The sequence below is a fragment of the Pelodiscus sinensis genome, chromosome 21 (assembly GCF_049634645.1).
Source record: "Pelodiscus sinensis isolate JC-2024 chromosome 21, ASM4963464v1, whole genome shotgun sequence".
NCBI lineage: Eukaryota > Metazoa > Chordata > Testudines > Trionychidae > Pelodiscus > Pelodiscus sinensis.
Window position 1 is genome coordinate 14,619,544 of NC_134731.1, and position 9,651 is coordinate 14,629,194.

General features: G+C 47.5%; 1 protein-coding gene across 2 annotated transcripts; it reads left to right on the top strand.

Moving 5' to 3' along the window:
- Positions 1-65: 65 nt before the first annotated feature.
- Positions 66-9,407, top strand: LOC102461847 (F-box only protein 39). Of its 2 annotated transcripts, none has more exons than XM_014568597.3 (4): positions 66-3,156; positions 5,530-6,719; positions 6,914-7,090; positions 9,228-9,407. In XM_014568597.3, exons 2-4 carry the CDS (start codon positions 5,706-5,708, stop codon positions 9,354-9,356), a joined length of 1,320 nt encoding a protein of 439 aa, XP_014424083.2. In that variant the 5' UTR covers positions 66-3,156; positions 5,530-5,705; the 3' UTR covers positions 9,357-9,407. The 2 variants fall into 2 exon arrangements, with proteins under 2 accessions (XP_014424083.2, XP_025035621.2); XM_025179836.2 differs by having other exon boundaries at positions 5,537-6,719.
- The last annotated feature ends 244 nt before the right edge of the window (positions 9,408-9,651 follow it).

The window sequence follows — 9,651 nt, forward strand, 5'->3', positions numbered from 1 at the left end:
TGGGGCATTACCATGTATTTCCTCCTTAGGGACTCACTTGTTCTATGTGCCCTGCCTGTCACAAGAGTGGAGGTTCACGGTCCGATGCGCTCTCAGCAATGCTGGTGTGTCACAGCTGATGGTGCAGTCACACCACAGAGAAGTACTTGGTCCCCAGCGCTTACACTGAAACCTTCAAGGTGTTGGCTTTCAGCTTGGACTCTAACTTCCCATAGTGATCCACACCAGTAGACAGATTATATGAAGGTCTGCTGGGCTTCCTCACAGCCCTCCTTCTCCCACCACACAAGCCCTTCACCACTGACAGCACCATGATGGTCACTTACTGGGGAGTATATTTTGCTTCAAGGAATTTATAAGCACTATTGGGTCAGATGCTGAGCATCAGCCATTCCCACTGATTTCAGCAAGAGCCTGACTCATTGGTAGGGTTCTACCAATTTCACAGCTGTGAAAAACACATGGACAGTGAAATAAGCCCTTCCCTATGAAATCTGATGTCTCCTTGTTCCTAGGAGCGCCTTCAAAGGGGCTTCCTACTTCCAACTGAGGAGAAGGAAATAGACTGTCCCCCCCTGCAAACTGCTTTGGGAGTAGGACGGAGGCAGCAGCTCAGACCCACTTTTACCTTTTGGGATTGGTCCTGCTTTGGGCAGGGGGCTAGGCTCAGTGACCTCGTGGGTGTGTCTACATTAGCAAGATTTTGCGCAAAAGTGGTTGCTTTTGCACAAAATCTTGCCGCCTGTCTACAATGGCTGCGAGTATTTGCGCAAGAACACTGATGTTCTACTGTATGAAATCAGTGCTTCTTGCGCAAATACTCTGACGCTCATGCTCAAGGATAAGTCCTCTTGCAGAAGTGTTCTTGCGCAAGAGGCCAGTGTAGACAGGTAACATCAATTTCTTGCGCAAGAAAGCCTGATGGCTAAAAAGGCCATCGGAGCTTTCTTGTGCAAGAGCGTGTCTACACTGGCACGGATGCTTTTGCGCAGAAGAAAATCTTTTATGCAAAGGCACATGCCAGTATAGATGCTCTCTTGCGCAAATACTTTTAACGGAAAAACTCTTCCGTTAAAAGTATTTGCGCAAAATCATGCCAGTGTAAAAGCAGCCTCCTGAGTCTCTTCCAGCCTGGAGTCTCTTCCTGTTTGCTTTCTGTAGCTCCTCTCACCAATTCCCTTTCATCCCTTTATAGGGATCACCTGATCCCTTCCCAGCTGGGTGTGATAATGGAACAGGGCTGGCCTTTAGAGGAGCAAGCCAACCCTTACAACTTCCCTAACTCTCAGTGGTGTTGTGAAAATAAAGACATAAAAGACTGAAATGCACAGGGCACATCTTCACTACCTGGAAGATCTATGCACCTGCTAAATCAAATGCTGAGGGTGCCCTCATCAGTGCTGAAACTCCCTACTTCTCATGAGGAGTGAGGGGGGAAGTTTAAGGGAGCATTTCTCCCATCAACCTGCTATGATGATGGCACCAGGCTCAGCTTAAGGTAAGTTGACTCCAGCAAAAATTTTTATGTGGCTGGAGCTTCGTACCATAAGCCAATCACTGGCTGTAGTGGGGATCTGGCCTCAGATAACTACAGTCATGGAAAGCTGACAAGTGCAATAAATAACTAGATCAGCCTTGCCACCAATCTCTACGCCTTCTCTCTGGGCTAAATTTAATCTTCAGATGCAGGTGTGCAATTCCCTCTGACATCTAAAGGCAGAACTGGATTCTCTTGCTAACCACCCTCTTGGTTAGTGGGTGCAATTGCATAAGGACAGACATGAAAAAACAAGAGATGGAACTTGTGCTGTAAATCAGATCTGATTTCAAAGGCCTCTAGTCCTAGGACAGTCTTCTCTTAGCCCAGACTTTGCTTCACGCCCATCAGAGTTAAAAGTGAGGTTGCAGAACCCTGGTGCAGTCATGTTTTAAAGTCTCTCGCATATAGGTGACATGTAAAACAAAATGCGATGGTACAACAATTAAACCAAGTGGGCTAGGGCTGAATGGAGCAGCCAGCTTGTGCTCCAGAATGAAGCCTTTATGTAAATATAAATATGCATCTCTCGTTACAAAGAGAATCTTCAGAAGTTGTACCAACTGTAACTGACACAATGGCAAATCTGTGGACAGCTTGTGACCTTAGCCCAAAGACCTGGGAATGACTCTCATTCGTCTCAAGAGGGGTGTTAAACCTGAAGATTGAACGTTCAAATGTCAGCCTTCCTTACACCACTGCTGATTAAGGCATGTAGGAAAGAAGAGGGATGACCATATTTGGAAAATCTAAACAGTGCCCGGTGAGTGGCATCTTACACTGGTGTCCTGAGTGGGTGGGACTTGTAAGTGGAGTTTGAGAGGGAACAGCTTTCTTTCCAATGTCACTCCCACAAGGATGAAAATGAGTGTAGCTACTGAACCTAACGCTTGAGTGCTGTGGGGCTATTTTCTGAAAAGACAAATTCAGTAACCGGTAACTGCAAAAATATTGACAATCCACTGGCTTCTGATGCATCAGATCCATAACACGTTGCATGAGTGAAAACGACGTAGGAAACTAGAACATAAGCTCTTCTTCCAGCACATGAAAATCAGCATCAGACAACTGAGCAAATACATGCAGATTAATCTGTACGTTTCTTTTTGCATTGAATGGTCTTTAAAAGCTCGGAAGGAAGCACCTGTCTTGTCATAAATGGAAACCAACTTCATTGTGTGCATGAGGTTTGCAGCCCCTTGGTTAAAAGCTGGAGCAAGGCATCACTTTCTTGCCTTGCTGTTTGCAGCTCAGGCATCACCTGGTTTCCTGGGGGAAGGGAAGGATGTACTGCAGCCAGCCCCTCCCCCCCCCGCTTTCCCCCCTTCCTTGTGTGCTGTTTGCACTGAGCTCACAAGCAACCTGTCTTTCTCTCCTTCCTGCCTTCACATCAGCCCCTTAGGACACTGCTCAGCTGATTTACTCCCTATTTGTATTAGGATAAAGCCAGGCTGGATCCGCGACATCACAGAAGCTACCTGCTCTTCCCTCATAAAGGCTGAGGGCAGGCACATGACATGTCTCAGCGCCCACTAAACCCTGCCGGGACCAGCTCAGAGGAGGAAGGGTGCTGGGGGTATAAATGCCTTCCCACCAGTCTAGCATGGAAATCAGAACTGGTAACTAATTCCTCTTGAATAATGTACAATATTTGTCTCATGTTTACAACCCTCCATCAGGTTTCCTGACTCCCCATTTATTGGACAACATGAAACTTCTAAAATGGACTGAAAAATTAGATCACTGAAAAGCTTCATGTTTAGTTTCTTAGCTCCCTGGACATGTGGTTTCGCCAGACCCATTTGCAAAGCTTTTGGAAAGTACAAGTTGTACTAGGTTGTATTCTAGTCAGTCACTCTGGTTTGGCAACATCCATAGTCTGGCATGATTTTAGTTAGCCAAATGTCCACTCGTCATGGGTGTGGTAATTTTCTGCAGTGTCATAAAGTTTGTTTACAGCTGCCAGTCCTGCTGTGCTGTTACTTAGCTCTAATTTACCCCAGATGTCTTTTCAGAGCCCAGTAGGCAGTGGAAGTGTTGGTAATGCCACTAGACAATATCAACCTCCCTTGGTTTGGCAAATTTTCTGGCTTGGCTCTGGTCAACTCCCAAAGGTGCCGGACTAGAGAAGTTCAATCTGTAGAAACAAACAGTAGACAGTTTCCTTGCTCAGAAATCTTGAGGACTGCCACTCCAGTAAGTTCTTTGCTCAGCAGTTCTGTCTGATCCGCTCGGGCCTCGTTTTTGCTGGGGAAAAATAAGGTCTATTCTGAACATGAATTAGCTCACATGAAGTAAATCCTAGAAAATGAGGCAGTTGTCATTTTCACATAAGCAAGCAGGGAGTTTTTAACTGGAACCGCTAACTCATGGAAACTATGAACTGCCTTGTCTTCCCAAGGTGTTTACTTTGAGTTAGTTAATTCAAGTTCACGTTCCTTTTTCCCTAATGAAGACTCAGCCTTCAGGATCACTCTCACAACTAATTCTGCTGGCTTCTTTTAATATTTGTGTGCACACACCTTGCAAAACAATACCCTAGCCAGAGCCAGATTAACTCTGCCGGGGGCCCTGAGCTATTGGGTGGGGTCCCCTAGGCTCCAGGATGGGGCCAAAGCTGAGTGGTACAGAGTGCAGGAGGGGAGTGCGGGTTGAAGCAGGAGGCTGGGTTTGGGAGGGGGCTGTGAGCTTTGGAGGGGACTGAGGTTGAGGCATTTAGGTTGCAGGAGGGGGCTCCAGGCTGGGGCCAAGGGGTGTGAGTGCAGGACAGGAAATTGGGGTGTGGGTGCAGAGTCCAGGCAGCAGCTAGGGTGGTGGATTGGGCTCAGGGTTGGGGTGTGCGATCCCAGAGGGAGTTAGGATGTGAGGATGGACTCAGGGCTGGGATAGGACATATAGGGTGCTTACCTGGGACAGCTCCCCTTTGGGGGAGGGGAAATGTGGCTCATTGCAGGCTGCACTTCCCAGGGTTTTCCAGAGGGGGGGTGCAGGGCTTGGGGCAACCCCGCACCCTTGCAAGTCCCACCCACTCCACCTCTTCCCCAAGCTCTGCCCCCACTCCACCTTTTTGTCCCCTCCCCCAAGCAACATGGCCTAGGGGAATTATGGGGGCCTGGGGCAACAGCAGCAGGGGCCCCCAATCAGCATGCAGGCAGTAGAAGCTGGAGCAGCCTGGCAGCCAGCTTTGCTCCATCATGCACCCCACTTCTCCACAGCATCAGAAAGCAGAGCACCCCATGGCCAAGGTGCTCCACTTCCCACTGTCATGGAGTGGGGGGGCGGCTGACCCTTGCTGCTGCTGCATCAGGCTCCCCCCCATAATCTTCCAGGTCCCTCTTGTTCATAGGATGATTGGGGCAGCTGTCACAAGGCTCCCAAAAGTGCAGGGCCTGGGGCGGCCATCCCAATTCATCCTATGACCTGGACAACTCAGGCGAGTGCAGGGCAGTGCCAACAGGCACGGCTCCCCGCAGCTGCCATTGGCTGGGGTTCCCAGCAAAGGGAACTGGAGGGATGAAACCTGCAGGTGAGGACAGCATGGGGACAGAGCTTTCCCTGGTGATGCCGCTCCCACCCAGTGGGATCCATCTCTGCCTCCCACCACCAGACAAGCTGGAGAATGCACAGGGACTTTTTCCTGCAGCCCCAGGCCCCAGGCTAACCCTCATAAAAGGATCTGCACTTTTGGCTACCCAGAGATCTTTTTGTGGGGGCCCCTCCTTAGCCCAGTGCCCTGTCTGGGCTCTACTAGCCCCTTCCGTTGCCAGTGAAGGCAGCCTTTCAACCCACATGATCTAGCTTTACTCAGTCTTCATGCCCTCTGATGTCTCCAGCTATCACTACTTGAAGGCGTTTAATCAGTCTGAACCTGAAAGCAGGGTGCTTAGCATAGTCATTGTTGTAACCCAGTCTGCCACTGTTCTGGGATCATAGACCCACTTGAAGGCAGCCTTTTGTATAACAGTATTCTGCTTATTTTCTCTTTTGGTGAGATCACAGTTTAGACCCAAGAGCTCATGTGGTCACCAGCGTTTGGATGTAAAGAGGCAGGATTTTTGCTATTCACTTGGACCAGTCTCTTTCTAGCAAACTAACTAGCCAGAGCCTTCCCAATCTCGAGTCCGTCCAGGTTTGATTCTGCACCCCACAGCAACTGACTGTCTCTTTCATGGAGGATGACAAAGAACCTGAGCAGAGTTGCTGGGCCTACTTGCCCGACATCTGCCTGAGCAACATGTTCTGGTGGCTAGACGACAGGGACAGATCTCAAGCGGCTTTAGTCTGCAAGAGATGGAATCAAGCCATGTACTCAGGCTCTCTCTGGAGAACCAGAACCATCACCTTCAGTGGGCGGCCGTCCAGGTCAAACACATCCGAGTTTGAATCTGCACTGTGGTACGTCAAGAGATTCGGCAAGTACTTGGAACAGCTAGAGATCAAGTTCCTGAATCCTTACAATGCTGTCTTGACCCGAAAATTTCAAGTGACTATGAGGGGGCTTCTCTCACGCTTGGGAAAATGTAACAGCCGTCTGGTGTCCCTGATTATTCAGCACTTGGAATTAGACCGATTGGTCTGGAAAAATGGGATCCGGAGTCAGTTTATCAAGAACTTAAGTACTTTCCTGAAAAGAACGGGCAAGCACCTTGATTATCTCAACCTGAAAGGAGCCAGAGTGACGCTGGAAGAAGGCTGTGAGCTTTTGAACTCTTTGAGCTACTTGAAAAACAAAAGTTTTGCCTCTGAAATCAACATAGAAGACTTCTTCAGCCACCATCTTTCTATCTACAGCAGCCCCTTGTTCCTCCAGACTATATCCACATTCCGCAACCTGGTCATCCTGACTCTTAATTACAACTGCATCTCCGATGAATTGCTGGACATCCTGTGTGAGCACAACGCCCATTCTCTCTGGACAATGAACATCAAGTGCCACATCCATGACCCCCACGGGCAGGTGATTTGGGGGATGTCCTGGGCCAACCTAGCCAAGAGGGCACCCAACCTGAAAGTGAACTTCTTCTTTGAAAGAGTCATGAAGCACAACAGTCTAGCCAGAATACTCTTAGCAGAGATCCCGCTCAGGAGCATCAGTCTACGGAGCTGCTATTTCAGTGACCCAGATTGGTCAATGAGGCCGACTCTCACCAATCTCTTACCAGCCTACAAGTCCATTCTGCAGGTATGGTGAGACAGCAACATGTTACTGTTTTGTCACTAATCTCACCATGGCTGTGTGGGCGTAGTACCAAACGGTTGGTGTAAAAGTGAAACCCTGACCCAGGAAATCACAGGGCAGCTTTCACAAGAGATGAATCCTATATATAACCGTCCTGCCTACCAGTACAGAAATTTACACTGTCCTTTATTTTCAAGAAACTAACACTAGAGTTCAACAATGACCATGAACTGTTGGATGAGGAGCTGCTGCAGCTCGTGTTATCGTGTGAGAAGCTATTCTTCCTCAAAGTCTGGGCCTTCCTCAGTGTGGCGTTTGTGGAGAGGCTGCTGCAAAATCGGGCAGAAGGGAAATGCGTCTTGTGTACCATGAAGGTAAAAAAAATCTCTTTCCAAATCGCCCACCTTCTACCCTGTCAAAATGTAGGTTATGGACACACTAATGCAGCTGCACCTCTGATTGTGGTTTGGAAGTTACCATTAGCATGCAGGGAAAGGAGTTGGGAGGCAGTATAAGGATCCTATGTGTATTTCCAAATTCCACTTGCAGAGACAGGTCTTCCAGACCTTGATTAGCCCCACAGAGAAGACTCAGAAAAGGTACCGTGAAGTGGCCTCCTCAGTGTCACCTCTTCCAGAATCCCCCTCTGTGCTGGGGAGACCCCTATAAAGAAGACTCCTATTCAAAAAAAACATTTAAACATGTCTTAAATTGACTTTAGTGAGACTAACACATGGTCTTATAATCTACGCTGAATAGGAAAGCTCTCCTGAATCATGGGCAGGGACGGTTGCAACCAGGAGAAACCATCCTGCAAGGAGCTAGCAAAACCCAAAGTCCTGTGCCTCCAGCAGATATCCCAAGAGCTGCTCAGATTCTGGCAATGAAGGGGTTCTGGGGCAGAGAACAAGGCACTTTTCCCCCAGATATTCATAGAATCATAGAACATTAGAACTGGAAGGGACCTCGAGAGGTCATCAAGTCCAGTCCCTGCTGTCACAGGAGGACCCAGTACCATCTAGACCAGGGCTACTCAACTTTGGAAGCCTTGGGGGCCACAATGATACTCACAGCACATGCCGAGGGCCACAACCTAAGTGTAGTTGCATATACATGCAAATATATATGCAAATATATGCAAATAGCTTATTTCACTCTGACAGGCATGAATTCAAAGATTAAGGCAAGACTACACAACACACAGACCCCGTTTAAATCAATTCTGCTGATATTAATAAATGCAATAGTTACCTGATTTCCACCCATATGGCAGCACTTTCAATGAGCAGTGACAGTCAAGGAATTTAACTACTAAAATGCATCTCAACAGAAGACCAATATATTGACTACTTTTTTGTTTTAGCTCTCTCCCATGGGCCACCAATAAACTGGCCGTGGGCTGCATGTGGCCTTGGGTTGAGTAGCCCTGGTCTAGACCATCCTGATAGATGTCTATCTAACTTGCTCTTAAATATCTCCAGAGATGGAGATTCCACAACCTCCCTAGGCAACTTATTCCAGTGTTTAATCACCCTGACAGTTAGGAAGTGTTTTCTAATGTCCAATCTAAACCTCCTTTTTTGTAGTTTAAGCCCATTGCTTCTTGTCCTATCCCCAGAGGCCAAGGGGAACAGTTTTTCTCTCTCCTCCTCGTAACACCCTTTTAGATACCTAAAAACTGCTATCGTGTCCCCTCTAGGTCTTCTCCTTTCCAAACTAAACAAGCCCAGTTCTTTCAGTCTTCCCTCATCGCTCATGTTCTCTAGACCTTTAATCATTCTTGTTGCTCTTCTCTGGACCTTCTCCAATTTCTCCACATCTTTCTTGAAATGTGGTACCCAAAACTGGACACAATACTCCAACTGAGGCCTAACCAGCACAGAGTAGAGCAGAAGAATGACTTCTCAGGTCTTGTTCACTATACTCCTGTTAATGCATCCCAGAATCATGTTTGCTTTTTTTACAACAGCATCACACTCTTGACTCATATTTAACTTGTGGTCCACTATAACATTGATATTCTGCCATTGAAATCCCAAAAGACAGGGGAACCTAGGTTTAAGCATCGCTTTTCACTCAATTCTCAATGACGACCCTGGGAATCTTGTCTGAGCAAATACTAAGGCCAGGTCTACCCTAAAAGAGAACATTGAATCAAGATACGCAAGTCCAGGTATGTTAATTATGTAGCTAGAGGTGACATACCTTGTTTCGAGTTTTCCCACCATCCCCACAGTGGGAGGCCAATGGGAGCAAACAGGAGTACCAGCCGCTGGTGAAGGCGACCTGAGTTTGATTTAGCGAGTCTTAACTAGACTCGCTAAAATGAACTGCAGAAGATCGATTACAGCAGCATAGTCCTTCTGTTTTGTGAAGATATGGCCCGAGTAAGGACTTCAGGATTTGTCCCCCTTTATTAGCTGGCTGGCTTATTTAGTAGTCTGAACAGCCCACAAGGCTTCACCTGCAAAGGTTGCTTTGTGTGTCTGTGACTGCTGTTCATCCACACAGGTGAGGATTTACACCACCAGGCACGAGACCAGTGAAGAGGACCGACTGCTGCGGGACATTTACAAGAAGTTCAGAAACCTGATCGACTCAGAGCTTAATTATTTTGTCATCGCTTACCCGATGGTGTGAGCAGTGTGTGATGAGCCAGGAGTTAAAATAAAACCCAGTCACACTAGGAAATGTCTGATCTGGTTCTTTGAGGAAGTCTATGGGGAAGCTAATGGTATTAGCAATATCCGTGAAAGAGAAAGCCGCTGAAAAGGAAACCATACTTGTAATGAGCAATCTTAGAGGCCCACTCCACATATTAACACTCTGGCTGTTGCAGCTCCTTGCTGTTATTTTGTCTTGTCTTTGCAATGGAACCAAAGAAAGCAGAGAATATCATTTTGCCTGGACAATCACATCTACAATAACACCTCGC

Bases quoted from the DNA above. Each gene is read 5' to 3' on its own strand.
- LOC102461847 (XM_014568597.3), top strand. From the start codon at position 5,706: ATGGAGGATGACAAAGAACCTGAGCAGAGTTGCTGGGCCTACTTGCCC. The intron at 6,720-6,913 runs GTATGGTGAGAC...TTTATTTTCAAG, and splicing joins CCTACAAGTCCATTCTGCAG to AAACTAACACTAGAGTTCAA. The intron at 7,091-9,227 runs GTAAAAAAAATC...TCATCCACACAG, and splicing joins GCGTCTTGTGTACCATGAAG to GTGAGGATTTACACCACCAG.